Consider the following 20,691-nt stretch of genomic DNA (forward strand, 5'->3'; position numbering starts at 1 on the left):
CATCCCAGTAAAATCAAGAGCAGTCAGGGTATACATTGATACAATACAAAAATGTAGCCCATGGCTTTTTAAGGAGGAGTTGTTAAATATATCACAGTGGGACCATCATGGTGAAGATTTAAAAAGAATAGAAAAGAACAACCCAGGGACTCTACCAGTTGGCACATTGCCATTGTGGACGTTCGTATCTGGTTTGCTTAGTCCAAAGCCTTCAGTTCAGACAAAGGTAGAGGAAGGAGAAGACATATTGATTCAAGTAAAAGAGAAGTTCTCTCAAGTTAGTCAGAAACAGGAAAAGATTCAAGTAAAAGAGAAGGTCTTTTAAGCTAGTGAGACAGAGAAAGGAAGTTTAGAGCAGAAAAAGCCATCAGGGGAAAAGTTACAACAGGAGACTGCTAATAACACCTGTCTATCAGAGAGCGTAAGTGTCCAACCAACAGCACCACCTCTACAGGAGACTGCTACTAACAGCATTCTATCACAGAGGGCATAAGTGTCCAATCAACAGCACCACCTCCATATGCTAGGAGACTCCCAACCCACGCAGTTGATAGTTGGGATCCTGAGACAGGATCTCAAGTATGCCCTGTATTTGCGGTAGAAGGGCAGCGAATTTACCAGGGTTTAAATTTCAAAACAGTGAAGGAGCTAAAAGAGGCTGTAACAACCTATGGTCCTCAAGCACCCTTCACTGTAAGCTTGGTCGAATCCATTACCAACTTAAACATGACGCTAGCAGATTGGGCTAATATTCATAAAGCTGCGCTAAATGGAGGGCAATACCTGTTATAGAAGGTTGCCAATGAGGAACTTTGCAAGGAGACGGCTAGGCGAAATGCAGCAGCTGGTTATTCTCAGAGAAATCTAGATATGTTGTTAGGAAAGGGACCTTATGAGGATCGGCAGCAACAAATTGCATATGATCCTGACGTATACTCACAAATTGCTGTAGATGCAGTTAAGGCATGGAAGACTTTACAAGGACATGGAGGTTTACAAGGTCAATTATCTAAGATAATACAAGGAGCTAATGAACCTTACACTGAATTTGTAGATAGGCTTATTCAAACAGCTACCAGAGTTTTTGGGAATACAGAACAAGCAATGCCATTAATAAAACAACTGGCTTATGACCAAGCGAATCGTTGGTGCAGAGATATCATTAGACCATGGAAACAGGAAGATTTAAACACATATATTAAATTATGTAGAGACATTAATGAACAAGAGCAAGTCATGGCAGCTGCAGTAAAACAGGCTTTAGATGCCAGAGACATTAATGAACAAGGGCAAATTGTGGCAGCTGCAGTAAAACAGGCTTTATATACCAGGCCAAGAACATGCTACAATTGTCAACAAACAGGACATTTTAAAAGGAATTGCCCCATAGGAGGAGGGTTTAACAAAACTAGGTATCAAAGGAGTAGAATACCGGGTATTTGCCCACGATGCCGTAGGGGGAGACATTGGGCTAATGAATGCCGTTCTCAAACCACCATAGAGGGTACTCCATTATCAAAAAACGAACAAGGACAAGGTGTTTATCCACAATATCATGGACAAAGGCATCGGGCTCCGTTGCCAAAAAATGGACAGGGGGCCCCAATGCTCCGGGGCCCCAAACCACAAATATACGGAGCACTGGAGGAACCCAGCAACCCCATCAGGGTAGTGACCAGGACACATTGTCCATCAGATCCCTCATCATACAAACCAGAGGGAGCGCAGGGTTGGACATCTGCGCCTCTGCCAGATCAGTACTAACTCCAGAGATGGGAGTTCAAATCATTCCCACAGAGGTAAAAGGACCTCTTCCCAAAGGAACAGTAGGCTTATTATTGGGACGCAGCTCTTCTACTCTAAAAAGACTTTTGATAAGTCCTGGGGTAATTGATCCCGATTATGAAGGTGAAATAAAAATTATAGCCAGTTCTCCAAAGGGTATATCAGTAATTTCACCAGGAGATAGAATAGCACAGTTACTACTAATACCAAGCCTACATGATAAATTTTCCAGTCATGGTGTAGAAAGAGGTTCCAAGGGATTAGGCTCCACAGGTGTAGATTGGGCTATGCTTTCTTTAAATTTAGATTCTCGCCCCATGGTAAAACTCAATATTCAAGGACATGAATTTAATGGGCTACTGGATACAGGTGCAGACCTTAGCATCATCTCTCGTCAAGAATGGCCAAAACATTGGCCATTACAACAAGCCACTCAAACGCTTCGAGGCCTAGGAGTGGCGACTAATCCTGATAGAAGCGCAATGGTATTAGATTGGAAGGATCCTGAAGGATGTGAAGGAACTATACAGCCATATGTATTGGATCATCTTCCCGTAAATTTATGGGGACGAGATGTCTTACATCAATTAGGTTTGACATTAACAAATAATATCAATCAAAATGCACCCACTATTATGGCTCGACAAGGTTTTAGGAAAGGAAAAAGATTAGAAAAACAAGAACAAGGTATTGCAGCACCAATACAAATAGATCAAGGAACAGACAGACATGGGTTGGATTTTCACAAAGGGCCACTGAGATAATAAAAATTACATGGAAATCAGAAAGACCAGTATGGGTTCCTCAGTGGCCCTTGACTAAAGAAAAGATACAAGTAGCCCATGATCTGGTCAAACAACAATTAGCGGAAGGACATATACAACCTTCTGTATCTCCCCATAATACTCCCATTTTTGTCATCAAAAAGAAATCTGGTAAATGGAGATTATTGCAAGATTTAAGAGCCATTAATAATGAGATGGGTATTATGGGACCTGCTCAATCGGGGATTCCTCAATTGTCTGCTTTGCCAAAAACTTGGTATGTTTTAGTTATAGATATTAAAGATTGTTTTTTTTCACTTCCAATTCATCCTGAGGATAGTCCACGTTTTGCATTTACTATCCCTGCACTGAATCATGAAGGTCCTGATCAGAGATATGAATGGAAAGTACTCCCTCAAGGGATGGCTAACAGCCCAACTATGTGTCAAACTTATGTAAACAAAGTAATCCAGCCACTTAGAAATCAAAGTCCTGAACTACAAATATTTCACTATATGGATGATGTATTATTACCACACAAAGCTAAAAACACATTGCTAGAATGTTATGCCACACTTACAAACTTATTTAAAAATTATAATCTAGAGATAGCAATAGATAAAGTACAATTAAATTTTCCAATTAATTATTTAGGAGTTCTATTATCCTCAACAATGGTCCGTCCACCAAAAATTCAAATACGAGTAGATCAACTCAAATAACTTAATGACTTTCAAAAGTTATTAGGAGACATAAATTGGATAAGGCCTTATCTAGGTATTCCAACAGGAGAATTGGGACCATTATTTGATATCTTAAAAGGTCCATCAGATCCAAATTCACCCCGAATGTTAACGCCTGAAGCAAGAAAGGCATTAAAAATCATTGAAACATATATGGAAAATATGCATTTGGATAGAATTGATATAAGTTTGCCTTTATGAGTAACCTGCTGAATGAAATAATTACAGAAAACTTTCCAGAAATAAAAAAGGAAACAGATATACAAATTGAAGATGCATACAGGACACTGAGCACACAAAATCACAGTAGACCAACGCCAAGACACATTGTTATGAAGATATCCAATATACAGAACAAAGAGAAAATATTAAAAGCTACAAGAGAAAGGAGACAGATTACATTTAGGGGTAAACCAATACGGTTAACAACGGATTTTTCATCACAGACACTGAAAGCAAGAAGGTCATGGAACAATGTATTTCAAACACTGAAAGACAATGGGTGCCAACCAAGAATTCTGTATCCAGCAAAATTAAGCTTCAGGTATGACAACGAAATAAAGATCTTTCATGATAAACAAAAGTTAAAAGAATTTGCAGCCAGTAAACCTGCATTGCAAAGCATTTTGAGCAAAACACTACATGAGGAAGAAATGAAAAACAATAACCAAAACCATCAGTGGGAAGTGCCTCAATAAAGACAGTGGGCGAGGGGAAAGATAATCACAGAGAAACAAACTAAATTTAAAAAAAAAAAAAAAAGGATAAACAATCAAACATGGATGGAAGTTCAAACCATATATCAATAGTAACTCTGAATGTTAATGGCCTAAACTCTCCAATAAAGCGACATAGGCTGGTATCATGGATTAAAAAAACAAATCCAACAATATGCTGCCTCCAGGAGACACATCTGATTGGAAAAGACATACACAGGCTGAAGGTGAAAGGATGGGAAAAAATATACCACGCACATGGTCCTCGTAAGCAAGCAGGGGTGGCCATCCTCATATCGAATAAAATCGACTTCAAGACTAAGTTAATCAAAAGGGATAAAGAAGGTCATTATATACTGTTAAAAGGAACCATTCACCAACAAGACATAACAATTATCAATATTTATGCACCAAACAATGGTGCTGCGACATTCATAAAACCAATTCTCCTCAAGTTCAAGAATCAAATAGACCACAACACAATAATTATGGGTGACTTCAACACACCTCTCTCACCATTGGACAGATCCTCCAAACAAAAATTGAATAAAGAAACTATAGAACTCCATATCACAATCAATAACCTAGACTTAACTGACATATATAGAGTATATCAACCATCATCAAATGGATATACTTTTTTCTCAGCAGCACATGGATCCTTCTCAAAAATAGACCATATATTATGCCATAGGGCAACCCTCAGTAAATATAAAGGAGTGGAGATAATACCATGCATTTTATCTGATCATAATGGAATGAAACTGGAAATCAATGATAAAAGAAGGAAGGAAAAATCCTACAGCACATGGAAAATGAACAATATGTTACTGAATGATCAATGGGTTACAGAAGACATAAAGGAGGAAATCAAAAAATTCTTAGAGATAAATGAAAATACAGACACAACATATCGGAATCTATGGGACACAATGAAAGCAGTTTTAAGAGGAAAATTCATCGCCTGGTGGTCATTCCTCAAAAAAAGAAAAAACCAACAAATAAATGAGCTCACACTTCATCTCAAAGCCCTGGAAAAGGAAGAGCAAAACAACAGCAAATGTAGCAGAAGGCTAGAAATAATTAAAATCAGAGCGGAAATCAATGAAATTGAAACAAAAGAAACTATTGAAAAAATTAACAAAACTAAAAGTTGGTTCTTCGAAAAAATAAATAAGATCGACAGACCTTTAGCCATGCTAACGAAGAGAAGAAGAGAGAGAACTCAAATTACTAACATACGGGATGAAAAAGGCAATATCACAACAGATGCTACAGAAATACAGAAGACAATTAGAAATTATTTTGAAAACCTATATTCCAACAAAATAGAAGATAGTGAAGACATCGATAAATTTCTTAAGTCATATGATTTACCCAGACTGAGTCAGGAGGATACACACAATTTGAACAGACCAATATCAATGGATGAAATTGAAGAAGCCATCAAAAGACTACCAACCAAGAAAAGCCCAGGACCGGATGGGTATACAGCAGAGTTTTACAAAACCTTTAAAGAAGAATTAATACCAATACTTTTCAAGTTATTTCAGGAAATAGAAAAAGAGGGAGCTCTTCCAAATTCATTCTATGAGGCCAACATCACCCTGATTCCGAAACCAGACAAAGACACCTCAAAGAAAGAAAACTACAGACCAATATCTCTAATGAACCTAGATGCAAAAATCCTCAATAAAATTCTGGCGAATCGAATACAAAAACACATCAAAAAAATTGTGCACCATGATCAAGTAGGATTCATCCCTGGGATGCAAGGATGGTTTAACATACGGAAATCAATAAATGTTATTCACCACATCAATAGACTTAAAGATAAGAACCATATGATCATCTCGATAGATGCAGAGAAAGCATTTGACAAAGTACAGCATCCCTTTATGTTCAAAACATTAGAAAAATTAGGGATAACAGGAACTTACCTTGACATTGTAAAAGCTATCTATGCTAAGCCTCAGGCTAGCATCATTCTGAATGGACAAAAGTTGAAGGCATTCCCTCTAAAATCCGGAACAAGACAGGGATGCCCTCTATCTCCACTTCTATTCAATATAGTTCTCGAAACACTGGCCAGAGCAATTAAACAGACGAAAGAAATTAAAGGCATAAAAATTGGAAAAGAAGAACTTAAATTATCACTATTTGCAGATGACATGATTCTATACCTAGAAGACCCAAAAGGGTCTACAAAGAAACTACTAGAACTAATAAATGAATTCAGCAAAGTGGCAGGATATAAAATCAACACGCATAAATCAAAGGCATTTCTGTATATCAGCGACAAAACTTCTGAAACGGAAATGAGGAAAAACACTCCATTCACAATATCCTCAAAAAAAATAAAATACTTGGGAATTAACCTAACAAAAGAGGTGAAAGATTTATATAATGAAAACTACAGAACCCTAAAGAGAGAAGTTGATGAAGATCTTAGAAGATGGTAAAACATACCCTGTTCATGGATAGGCAGAACTAACATCATCAAAATGGCGATATTACCAAAAGTTCTCTATAGGTTTAATGCAATGCCAATCAAAATCCCAACGACATATCTTGTAGAAATTGACAAAGCAATCATGAAATTCATGTGGAAAAATAAAAGACCCAGAATAGCAAAAGCAATTCTAAACAGGAAGTGTGAATCAGGCGGTATAGCGATACCAGATTTCAAACTATATTACAGAGCAATAGTGACAAAAACAGCATGGTACTGGTACCAAAACAGGCAGGTGGACCAATGGTATAGAATAGAGGACACAGAGACTAATCCACAAAGTTACAACTATCTTATATTTGATAAAGGGGCTAAAAACATGCAATGGAGGAAGGATAGCATCTTCAATAAATGGTGTTGGGAAAACTGGAAATCCATATGCAACAAAATGAAACTGAATCCCTTTCTCTCGCCATGCACAAAAGTTAACTCAAAATGGATCAAGGAGCTTGATATCAAACCAGAGACTCTGCGTCTGATAGAAGAAAAAGTTGGCTCCGATCTACAGATTGTGGGGTCAGGCTCCAAATTCCTTAATAGGACACCCATAGCACAAGAGTTAACAACAAGAATCAACAAATGGGACTTAATTAAACTTAAAAGTTTTTTCTCAGCAAGAGAAACAATAAGAGAGGTAAATAGGGAGCCTACATCCTGGGAACAAATTTTTACTCCTCACACTTCAGATAGAGCCCTAATATCCAGAGTATACAAAGAACTCAAAAAAACAGACAATAAGATAACAAATAACCCAATCAACAAATGGGCCAAGGACCTGAAGAGACACTTCTCAGAGGAGGATATACAATTAATCAACAAGTACATGAAAAAATGCTCACCATCTCTAGCAGTCAGAGAAATGCAAATCAAAACCACCCTAAGATACCATTTCACTCCAGTAAGATTGGCAGCCACTATGAAGTCAAACAACAACAAGTGCTGGCAAGGATGTGGAGAAAAGGGTACACTTGTACATTGCTGGTGGGACTGCAAATTGGTGCGGCCAATTTGGAAAGCAGTTTGGAGATTCCTGGGAAAGATGGGAATGGAACCACCATTTGACCCTGCTATTTCCCTTCTCGGACTATTCCCTGAAGACCTTAAAAGAGCATGCTACAGGGATACTGCCACATCGATGTTCATAGCAGCACAATTCACAATTGCTAGACTGTGGAACCAACCCAGATGCCCCTCAGTAGATGAATGGATAAAAAAAATGTGGCATCTATACATAATGGAGTACTATGCAGCAATAAAAAATGACAAAATCATAGAATTTGCAGGGAAATGGACGGCACTAGAGCAGATTATGCTCAGTGAAGCTAGCCAATTCCTAAAAAACAAATGCCAAATGTCTTCTTTGATATAATGAGAGCAAATATGAACAGAGTAGGGAGGAAGAGTAGGAAGAAAAGAGTAACATTAATCAGTGACATGAGACGGGAGGGAAAGGGAGAGATGAGGAAAATTGCATGGAAATGAAGGGAGACCCTCATTGCTATACAAAATTACATATAAGAGGTTGGGAAGGGAATGGGAAAATAAACAAGGAGAGAAATGAATTACAGTAGATGGGGTAGAGAGAGAAGAAGGGAGGGGAGGGGAGGGGGGATAGTAGGGGATAGGAAAAGTAGCAGAATACAACAATTACTAAAAGGGCAGTATGTAAAATTATGGATGTGTAACCAACGTGATTCTGCAATCTGCATTTGGGGTAAAATTGGGGGTTCATAACCCACTTCAATCTAATGTATGAAGTATGATATGTCAAGAGCTTTGTAAAGTTGTGAACAACCAATAAGAAAAAATAATTCTAAAAAAAAAAGGATGATTTGGCTCAAATCCATAACAGCTGATATCCAAAACTCCAATTTGGCTATCCTTACATCTGCGACAGAACTACGATGCTTTTTTCAATATCTATTTTATTATTGCCCTTTCCAATATCATGAAGTTCTATTTTGTTTGTTGAGCTCATACAGACCTAGGTTAATGTTTTGCTGATCAGTTCTATTTTTTTTTTTTGACTATAGAGTTTTTAAACATTGCAATGGAGATTTCACCTGTAAAAAGTTATAAGGCCTTCACTATTATGTTATGTGTTGTATGTATTATATTATGTGTGCACACTTGTGTTTTTGTGTTATATGTTTGAATGTACGTATGTCCATATATCATATATGATGAGTGCTCATGAAAAAATGGATCCAAATATTTTTTTTTATTCACATGATTTAAATGGTTTAATTTAAATTGGGTAAATAACTGTTAAGAATTGTTTTAATATGTAAACAAAAAAGAAGGTTAACAGATCTGTTTGTTTACTTTCACCTTTCCTTTTCATTATATTTAATAATTCTCTTCAAGATAATGTAAATTGTTAATTTACAAGTGGCTCCTGAATTGTGCCCAGCCAGACTGGGGCAACAAAACTCAATAAACAATTTAAAAATGAAATTAAGAAACAATTCCATATAAATGCCACTGAAAAGAATAAAATACTTAAAAATACCCAGCACAAGAAGTATAAGGTATTATACTCTAAAGTTTTAAATAATATTAAAAGATATTAGAGAACACAAAATAAAAGACAATGTTCACACATTCAAAGACTTAATATTGTTAAAATATTAACATTAGCCAGGCATGGTAGCACACACCTGTAATCCCGGATACTTAGGAGGCTGAGGCAAGAGGATTGCAAGTTCAAGGCAAGTCTCAGAAATTTAGTGAGGCTCTGTCTCAAAATAAAAATAAAAGGGCTGGGAATGTAGTTCAATGGTAGAGTACCCCTGGGTTCAGTCCTCAGTACTTAAATAAAGGCAATATTTTCCACATGGATCTACAGATTTAACATAATTTCTAAGAAAATGCAAGCCAGTTTTTCTGCAGAAAAATTGACAACTTGAGACCCAAAATAGCTAACTCAATCTTGAAAAAAAAGGTGTAAAACTCACACTTCTCATTTTCAAAGTTTACTACAAAGCTACAGTGATCAAGAGAGTATGATACTGGCATTAAGGATATACATATAGGTCAAAGGAATCTAATTGATTCTTGAGAAGGAGGCCAATAAAATTCAATGGGAAAAGATGAGACTTTTCAACAAATAATGTTGGGATTATTGAATATCCACATGCAAAAGATTGAAGGTGGACAACTACTTCATATCATAAACAAAAATTAAATAAAAATGAATAAAAAACTAAATATGATATGAATGGACATTTTTACAAAGAGGGTATACAAATTGCCAATAAGCACATGAAATGATGCTCAACACCATTAGACATAATTGAAACCTAAATAAAAACTACAAAAATGAGATACCATTTCACACACACTAGGATGGCTATAATTAGAAATACATAATAACAAGTGAAAATGTAGACAAATTATTGCTGATTAGAACATAAAATGGTCCTGTTGCTTTGGAAAACAGTATAGCATTTCTTCAACAAGTTAATCATGGAGTTACCATATGACCCAATAATTCCTTTCTTAGGTATATACCCAAGAGAAATGAAACATACATCCACAAAAAACTTGTGCAAAAATATTGATAGCAACATGATTCATAATAATCAAAATGGAAACAATCCAAACATACATAAACAGATGAATGCACAAATAAAAATTTCCTTATTGTTTGGCAATAAAAAGAATGACGTACTGATATATGTTACAACAAGGATGAAACTTGAAAACATTATGCTATAAAAGCAGTCGGTGACAAAAGATCACATATTATATAATTCATCTTATATGAAATGCCCAGAATAGGCAAATCTATAGAGACAAAGGATTAATTATTGTGAGAAGGTAGGGAACAGCATTGTGGGAGATAGAGACTAATTGCCAGTGGGAATGAGTTTCTTTTTGGAGCGATAAAAATATTCATAAATTTATTGTAGTAATGGTTACACATCTCTTCTTATAAATATACTAATAAAATTACTGAATTGTATACTTAAAAAGGATGAATATCATGTTAATTATAACTAAATATTTTTTAAAAAGTTAAACAGTATTAGTATTACTATGTGGCCTAGTAAGTCCACTCCTAGATATGTACTCAAGAAAATTTAAAACATTTGCCCTCACGAAAAATGTTCTGTATTCACAGAACAATATAACAGCCAAAATTGGATACAATTGATGAATGGACAAACGAAATGTGCTTATATCCATACAACTGAATATAATTTAGCATTAAAAAGGAATGAAGCCAGGTGCATGCCTGTAATGCCAGCTACTGGAAAGGCTGATACAAGAGGGACTATAAGTTCAAGGCCAGCCTAGGTACCTTAGCAAGACCCTGTCTCAAAATAAAAAGGGTTGGGGGTGCTGGGATTGTGGCTCAGTGGCAGAATGCTTGCCTCACACATGTGAGGCACTGGGTTTGATCCTCAATACCACATAAAAATAAATAAACAAAATAAAGATATCATGTCCATCTATAACTAAATTTAAAAAAAAATTTAGTTATACATAAATATAGTATCTTTATTTTGTTTATTTTTATGTGGTGCTGAGGATCAAATCCAGCCTCACATGTGCAAGGCAAGAGCTCTGCCACTGAGCCACAACCCTAGCCCCAACTAAAAATATTTTTGAAATATAAATGAAAAGGGTTGGGAATGTAGCTCAATGGTACAGTGCCCTGAGTTCAATCCCCAGTACACTTGGAGATGGAGATAAAATACTGATATATACTATAACATGAATGAACCTTGCAAACTTTATGCTAAGTGAAAAAAGTCAGTCACAAAAGACCACATACATGATTACATTTTTATGAAATGTAGGTTAGTGGTTGTCTAGGACTAGGGAAAGTGGTAGGAATGGAGAATGAGTGCTAATGATATGGTGTTTCTTTTGGGGTGATAAAATATTCTAAAATTAGATTGTGGTGATGCCTGCACAACTCTTTAATTATACTAAAATCCATTAATGTATATAGTTTAAATGGTTGAATTTTACAGTAAGTGAATTCTATCAGTAAAGCTGTTAAATAACTCAGAAGTGTATACCTAAAAGATGATAAAGAATTTATAAGAACCTTTAAGTACTGTATTAAGAAGGCTAAATCTCAAAGTACAAATATAGAACAAAAAGGACACTTTTAAATACATTCAGAACAAAAAGTTGAATGAGGAAGAAATAGGTCTCTGCCCTGTGCCAGCAGTATAAAAATGATAAATGACAAAGAGGCCAAATTCCTCAATTACTATTTTTGCTTCTGCCTTTTTAGTTCCCAAGAGGGAACTGAATATGATATTTAACCAATATGAGTAAAGAAGTAGTGAGGACCCAACTACTTTAATAAGAGTTGAAATATCCTGAGTCAGATGAATTATAACTAAGGGAACTGAGAGTAATTTCAAAAGAGACCATTGAAGCCATGTCAATGATCTTTGAGGAATCACAGACAAAGATGTTCCAGAAGGCTGGGCAGATGTAATTTCAAGTTTCAAAAAAAGGGTAAAAGTTAATTCCATAAATTACAGACCAGTGAATTTGATGTAAGTCTAGAATGGATTATTACAAGGTCATCTTACAAGAACCTGGAAATGGAGGAATGAGCAGTAGAAGCAACTTGAATTCACTAAGAAAAAGTCAATCTATGCTAATCCTTATTCCTTTTATTTGCATTTTTACTAAGCTGTTAGCTATGATACATATAGTAGATATGGTAGATCTGAACTTAGCAAGACATTTGACAAAATCCTTCACAAGATCCTTAAGAACAAAAGTGAGGAATAAACTAAATATTATTCTCTGTTAGAGAGATTAATAATCATTTAAAGACCATTCTCAAAGCATACAGATCACCAGGTCACTATCATGCTAGAAGCAGCTTTCTAATAACATACACCATAGGAATTTTCTAACTTTAGGCACTTGATCATTTAATTCCAACAAACTGAATAAAGATATGGAATCCATGCTAATGAGGTTTATACATGACAACATCAGGAAAGGATAGTGAATCCTTGGAATGACAGAATAAGGGTACTGATTTTATTTATAAGAGGTTGGGGAGGTAAAACAAAACGAAACTTGCCTGGACCAGATGAAATCAAACCAAGGGCCAGATCTAAATTTAATACCTGAATTAGAGAACGAATGCGTGGGAAAGAAACGAATGCGTGGGAAAGAAATAATTTTTTTACCCTTGTTGAAATCATCCTCAAAAACCGAATTGCAGCTACTGTTAGAATGTGCTCTAAGCTGGGCATGATGGCAAATGCCTGTAATCCCAGTGGCTCAGGGGGCTGAGGAAGGAGGATCACAAATTCAAACCTAGCCTCAGTAACTTTGATGGGCCCTAAGCAACTCAGTGAGATCCTATCTCTAAAATAAATACAAAAAGGGCTGGGGATGTGGCTCAGTGATTAAGTGTCCCTGGGTTCAGTCCCTGGTACCAATTTAAAAAAAAAAGATTGTGCTCTGAAATATCCCAGATGAAACACTGGGAATATCAATAAGAGTACAAAAGTGTTTTTAATCTACAACTTTGACCTTAATTACTCTTACCCTCTTTTAGACGATCTCCTTCAGCCTTGGTTTTTTTCTGTCTTTCTGATCCAGCAAGGTCTACAAGATGTAGCTTGGAGCGGAAGCTGCTATTCCTGTGGTAATGACAGGAAGACACAGTAAGAATAATACACAAGTTTGAAAGTAACTGTGTATCAAAGATGATCTGCTAGCTCTCATTTGTTTTCTAAGTCAGTTTAAATAGATCCATTGGTCACTAATGCTCACAATACTGACATCAAAAGATGAGTCAAATCATTTGAAGAAGCAACCTTCATAGAACATAAAAAAGTCTTGACTATTGAAATTATAACTTACTTGTCATTTTTCTTTCTTTGCTCTATGGAAATTGTAAAGATGGCATGAGATCGGGATGACTGGGAGTTCATAGCTGTGGATGCCACAGTCCTACAGTTGTTGCCCTGCTCCAAACAGGAAACAGTATCCAAGGCAACTAGAACAGTCTTCTCAGTGAGTCCCACAATCTAATTCCAAGAAAGAAATTTTTTTCTTATAGTTAATATTTCAAATGCTTGGTAAGAAATACAGGATTGGTGGTTTAAAAAAAATGTCTTGATACTCCAGTAGAAACTCAATAAACAGCTATGAAATAAGAATACTTTAACTAGAACTCTGTGAAATGACCAAAAACCAAAGTCTCTAATCTTCCCTAAGAACTTAATAAACCGAGTGCTTGCTAATACTAGAGTCAGAGAAGATCCCTAGATTTTAGAGTAGTGATAGCCCCAAGTAAATGTAAATTTTGGCCCTGAAAGAGAACACATGAAGCTGGGTGTGGTGATGCACACCTGCAATCCCAGCAGCTGGGAAGGCTAAGGCAGGAGGATCACAAATTTAAAGCCATCCTCAGCAAAAGCAAGGTGCTAAACAACTCAGTGAGACACTGTCTCTAAATAAAACACAAAATATAGCTCAGGATGTGGCTCAGTGGTTGAGTGCCCTGAGTTCAATCCTTGGTACTCCCTCTCTCAAAAAATATAACAAAAAACAAGAAAACAAGTGCAACACAAACAGCTATGGTATTTCCCTTTGCTAGTTTATTCTCCATGTGATTCTGTGCATCTCCCTGTACTTCTGACCCATTTGATACCTCATTTTCACTAGAGGAAACAGCAGTATATAGTTTTTGCAGCATCAGGAATTCAGGAAAATAAGGTCTCATGTTTGGTACTATATTCATTCACTTGGGAGAACTTATATGAGTTGAAATTTTGTGGAGCCTCTGGGGAGATAGGACTAGATCTTTATGAAGTCTAGGACTAGATCTTTATGAAGTCCTTTCAAACCCCAATGTGACAATTTTTTTTTGGCAATACTGTGGATAGCACCCAGGACATTGCTTGTACAGGACAAGTGCTCCAACACTGAGCTATATCCCCAGCCCAAATATGCTGATTTTATTACTCCATAACTCTTAAAACTGTAACTACATCCCTAATTTCTAGTCCTTTATTTCTAACTGCCTGCAACTTATTCTTTGAAATCAATAAATTATAAGCCAAACTCGTTTTCCTTCTACCAACACTGATTCTCTACACTATTTCTCCATTTCTATTAATATCTCTATTCTCATTATCTCGAAACTTCAGATCACCTTCAACTTCTCCCATTCCCCCATATCCCATCTATCACCAATTCCTAGTCATTCTTCTTTTGAATCCATCACTTCCTTTTCCCTTCCAAATCTACTTGCTGAGTCCAGGTTTATATTATTTCATGTTTGAAAAATAAGGCAACAGTTTCCTAAACTGGTCTTCCTCACCCTTGTCTTTTTTTTTTTTCAATCCATTTCTGTTTAATTTTCCTAAAACCTTGCTTCCCAAAATGTCACCAAAGTACTAAACACTGTGCTAGATAATGAGGATACAAAGACATTTTAAAATGTTCTCCTAACTCCAGAAGCTAATGTACTTGGAGAGATATATATGTAAGATAAAAAATTGGTAAAAATTAGCCATAGCAACCTTTTGTTCAGAAGTAGTAAATAATTTAAATTTATATGCTGTTTAGAGGGACAGAAATAGCTTTTCACTCTGGCTTCACAATCTGGTCCTAACACATCTCCTATTATTCCCCAGCCTAAATCCTATAGTCCAGACTAGTCTAGGCCTATTCAGCTTTCCTGTTGAAGGTATTCCTTACTACAAGAGTACCCTTACTTCTCTCTACTTATTTAAATACCATCTATCCCACCTGAAGGGATATTTACAAACTTGTCCTTATCCACTCAGGTTTGTGTCAGGAACACATTTCTTTGAATTGTACATCTCACCTCAACATCATGTGGGACTTAATTCCTTAGAACAGGACATATGAAAGATGTTGGGACAGGGTCCAGTTCTGGTTCAGTACCAACATTCTTTCTGGTGACAGCAAGTATTTTGTACAGGTTTCTTACTGCCAGGTTTCTGAACTACCTTCCTATATTCCAAACTTATGGGACCTGATCTTTAGGCCTTGCTTTAATACCTAGTTAACAAATTAATGATCTGGAAGGGAAAAAAAATCTCTGAAGCACAGGCATCTGCCCTTTATCACTTCCTTAAACCTGCAACTTTCCTTTTTTTCTTTGTGCAGAAAAAAAAAGGGAAGGAGAAGATGGGTAAGATATTATTTCTCCATATTTTATCAAGTCTGAACTACCTATTCTCACCCATTTCCAGCCTCTGATTCTCCCACCCCTGAATACTCAAGTTCCACCTCCAGATCCTGCACCTATACCATGTGACAGAGGCTCTCACAAAAGTGTTCTTCTCCCTATAGTACGTACAAATTTTAAAAAATCATATTCAATTTTTCATTTTTATATCATTGTAGAGCTTAGCACAATGTGTATTACAATACTGTCCAACAGAATTTTCTATAATCATAGATACATCCTGTACCTATGCTGTTCAATATGGTAGTCATAAGTCACATATAACTACTGAGCACCTGATATGTGGCTGGCAGGAGAATTGAATTTTAAATTTTATTCCATTTTAATTAATTTAAAACTAAATAGCCACTTGTGACCATACTAGAAATGTCAGCCTCAGAACTCTGTAATAATTAATAAATGTTTAATTGATCTTAGCATTCCACAAGAAGTAACAGGAAGGTGATAAAACTGAATGTGAGTCCTCCATTTCTTCCCCATAAGAGCTCCCATCGAGAAATTCAAGATAAACAAAGGCAATTTAGGACCACGCAAAACCTAAAAGACTGAGATGTTAGTAGTCATTTAAAACCATAGTCCCAAAGAAAAAGGTATATGAACTTTAGAAGTTGCCAACATTTTTAATAATATCAAATAAAAGATAAACACACCTTTATGCCTTCTTTAGGATCTTCCCGGATATTTATTTGAGAGGCTTTCTCACGAGAAGGACATAGAAGATCCAAAATTTCTTCATTGTAAATCTGATATTGTTGAAAGTAAAGTGGTAAAAACAAGCTGTTAACAGCAATACTCTCTTAGTATTAGAAACAGGTCATTTTAAAAAATACTCTGTGGGCTAGGAATGTGGCTCAAGCAGTAACGCACTTGTCTGGCACGCGCAGGGTGCTGGGTTCGATCCTCAGCACCACATAAAAATAAAATAAAGATGTTGTGTCCACCAAAAACTAAAAAGTAAATATTAAAAAATTCTCTCTCTCTCTCTTTAAAAAAATAAAAAAATACAGGGATACTGACACATCGATGTTCATAGCAGCACAATTCACAATAGCTAGATTGTGGAACCAACCCAGATGCCCTTCAATACATGAATGGATAAAAAAAAAAATGTGGCATTTATACACAATGGAGTATTACGCAGCACTAAAAAATGACAAAATCATGGAATTTGCAGGGAAATGGATGGCATTAGAGCAGATTATGCTAAGTGAAGCTAGCCAATCCCTAAAAAACAAATGCCAAATGTCTTCTTTGATATAATGAGAGCAACTAAGAACAGAGCAGGGAGGAAGAGCAGGAGGAAAAGATTAACATTAAACAGAGACATGAGGTGGGAGGGAAAGGGAGAGAAAAGGGAAATTGCATGGAAATGGAAGGAGACCCTCATTGTTATACAAAATTACATATAAGAGGTTGTGAGGAGAATGGGAAAAAAAACAAGGAGAGAAATGAATTACAGTAGATGGGGTAGAGAGAGAAGATGGGAGGGGAGGGGAGGGGGGATAGTAGAGGATAGGAAAGGTAGCAGAATACAACAGTTACTAATATGGCATTACGTAAAAATGTGGATGTGTAACCGATGTGATTCTGCAATCTGTATACGGGGTAAAAATGGGAGTTCATAACCCACTTGAATCTAATGTATGAAATATGATATGTCAAGAGCTTTGTAATGTTTTGAATAACCAATAAAAAAAACAAAGAAAAAAAATAAAAGTAAATAAATAAAAATACTTGGTGACTTTCTGTACTTAAAATTCTGTTTACAATGAACATATGTTAGAATTAAGAAAAAGGGCCATGGTGTATCTCAGTGATAGAGTTCTTAGAGCTTGCCTAGCATGCACCAGATAGTTGGTCATATCACTCCCACCACATACACAAAAGGGACTTTAACCTTATATGTAACCATTTGCTGTTTTACAAGAATGAATTCCATATTACTTGTAATAAAACTGAGACTACTCTTTTGGGACAGAATTTCCTTTTTTTAATTTTTCAATCGTAGTTGGACACAATACTTTAATTTTGTTTATTTTTATGTGGTGCTGAGGATTTAATCCAGAGCCTCTAAAGGGCTAGGTGAGTACTCTACTACTGGACACAACCCCAGCCCAAGGACAGAGTTTCTTACGAATAGCAGACCTTTTGAAAAAATTACATGGGTGTCCAAATTCAGTTCTCTGATGGTGTTCTAACAGAACCACCTTCACCAACTTTGTTAAAATGTGAACAGTGTGGGCTGGGGACGTGGCTCAAGCGGTAGCGCGCTCGCCTGGCATGCGTGCGGCCCGGGTTCGATCCTCAGCACCACATACCAAAAAAGATGTTGTGTCTGCCGAAAACTAAAAAATAAATATTAGAAAAAAAATTTTCTCTCTCTCTCTCTCCCCCCCCCCCACTCTCTCTTTTAAAAAAATGTGAACAGTGGGTTCTTAGGGGAGGAGAGTATGAAGGCTGGGAGCAAGGAAAGCAAAAGGGAAAAGTAGCAACTAATATTTTAACAGCAAATAAAACTGTAAGTACTGAGAACAAAGCTTAACACATGGTAAGCACTGTATTTGTTTGCTATTATTGCTGATGCTAATTATTTAACATGCCACCTGGCCACAGTAGGTGCTCAACAAATATGTGTTTAACAACTCAATATTTCACCCTTTATTTTTGTACTGAGGATTGAATCCAGGGGTGTTATACCACTGATCTATATCCCTAGTCCTTTGCATTTTTTAAAATTTTGAGACAGGTTCTCACTAATTTGCTGAGGATCTGGCTATGTTGCTGAGGCTGGCCTTGAACTTGTAATCCTCCTGTCTCAGCTTCCCAAGTTGCTGAGATTACAGTTGGGCACCACTGAACCCAGCTTCACCCTAATTTTTAATAAACTTTTTCAGGAAGTAGCAAAATTATAACTTAAGCCTCAAAAAAGTAAAGGTAAATCAAATACATTTCTATACACTCTACAGGAAATCAGTAACAGAAGCCAAACTGGAATTTAAAAATTCCTATCATCTTTTGATATGGCAATGCCAATTCCTCTAACAATCAGATTAAATATACTATCCCAATAAGAAAAGAAAAGAATTGGGTCAGAGCCAGATCCAACTGAGCCAGTACGTTTTCTCTATCAATTTATTAAAATACAATTTACTAAAAATGTAATTTACTATCTAAGTCATGCCAGGAAAAATGATTTGGATTTATTTTTCTATCCAAAGATAACTTTGAATTCAGAATAATTAAAGATAAATCACTTACCTCCAAGTAAGATACTTTCAGAGTAAATTCAAAGTCACTCTTTTTATCAATTTCTTTAAATAGCAGTTGTATTACCCTAGGAATGACCCCAACTGTTGGTTCATTTTCTTGCTCTGCAGTATATGCACCTCCCATTGAATAGGTTTTTCCAGAGCCAGTCTGCCCATAGGCCAGGACAGTTGCATTGTATCCTAGCAAAATACAAGTCACATGCATAGTGTTGTGCAAATATTTTCACCCAATCAATATACTCCATTTCCTTCAGCAATTATTTGTAATAAAATTGAGATTGCTCTCTCAAGACAAACTCTTAGGAATAGCAGACACAAAGAAAAGCTTTGTTAAGGCCTTGACTTTGCACTATTCAAAGTAAACAAATAACAACAACAACAACAACAACAAAACCAACTAACCCCAGATTTTGACCTCTCTTGAAAACTCCTAAGAGCTAGGATGTCAAATACTTAAAAGATAGTGAAGGTGGCTAAGCCATGGTAAAAAGCCACTGGGAAATTTATAATCCTACTATCTCCCTACCTTGAGCAATTCTAAATTATGGGAATTAAATGAAAAACTTAGAAACCACATAAATAGAAGGGATTCTAACATGTTTCATTTGATTAAGATAGTCTTCACTTGAAAAGGCAACAACATTGTTTTTTACAATTGATGAAAATATCCATTCCCTTTCTGAACTCAAGGAGTGTACCTGGTTGACATTATCAGGCTCCTCACTAAAATATTATCATTGAAGTATGATTCAATGTAATATATATCCTTTGTTTTTATAGAGGATTGATAAAGAGCCACCTATTCAAAGATGTTCATGACATAATTACTCAAAAATAGCAGGTAAAGCAATTGTTAAGTGTAAGTGTAGGTACTAGAAACAATCAAAAGGATATATAAATTATTAACATTCTGATATTTATCTTTAAATAACAGGATGGTAAGTGATATTTTTTGTTTTTTTTTTCCTTTCTACTTGTTTGTATTTTCTAAATTATTAAATGGAACACCCATTGAACAATCATTGTGTTTTCTGTTGGTACCTATATAATCATGACTGTCAAATTTCTGTTTGAGTTTAGATTCAGTAAAAATGTTTATTTTATAGATCAATTTTTATATTTTCTCTTGTCAGAGAATCCAGATTACTAGTTACTTGGACATTCTCCTTTTATCCCCTAAGTTGAAAGTTATGATTGAAATTAAACCCACCCAACAACTATAGCAAGATTTAAAAAATTAACAATTAGATAATAGATGGGCTATTCTCACCTTAACTTCAATATTTATAATTCATTATCTAATTATAAGATCTAGCTACTAAAACTGTAAGCACAGCACCTAGAAGGAACACTAAGTCCAAATTTACTTCAGGTGAAAAAAATGTAACCTTAGGAAGATGTCTCTTTAATTAGAGTGGTAGACATGTTCTAAAGGAAGATAAAACAAGCTTTCTGTGTTAAATAATCACATTTTTATCAAAACCATTACCTACCATTTATCAAGATAATTTTGGAATCTAAAGGAAAAACTTTTAAGTTTTGAAACAATGTGTTAACCTAAATGATAAGATTGAAGTTTTGTGGCATTTATGCCAGAACATCAGAAGATGCTAAATTGAAAGTTTTACTGTAATAGATTGCTGGTATCACCTGGCATAACTCTGCAGCAAGAGGATAACATT

General features: G+C 35.8%; 1 protein-coding gene across 1 annotated transcript in view; it reads right to left on the reverse strand.

The window, feature by feature from the left end:
* Window positions 1-20,691, reverse strand: part of KIF4A (kinesin family member 4A) — a 137,858-nt gene that overhangs the window by 113,743 nt on the left and 3,424 nt on the right. Inside the window, exons 4-7 of the mRNA XM_081278116.1 lie at window positions 18,999-19,189; window positions 16,391-16,483; window positions 13,379-13,545; window positions 13,061-13,155 (exon numbers count right to left, since the gene is read on the reverse strand). Coding sequence (XP_081134242.1) covers window positions 13,061-13,155; window positions 13,379-13,545; window positions 16,391-16,483; window positions 18,999-19,189 — 546 coding nt within the window. The remainder of the gene's footprint in view (window positions 1-13,060; window positions 13,156-13,378; window positions 13,546-16,390; window positions 16,484-18,998; window positions 19,190-20,691) is intronic.

Source organism: Spermophilus citellus (genome assembly GCF_964194105.1).
Source record: "Spermophilus citellus genome assembly, chromosome: X".
Classification (NCBI taxonomy): domain Eukaryota; kingdom Metazoa; phylum Chordata; class Mammalia; order Rodentia; family Sciuridae; genus Spermophilus; species Spermophilus citellus.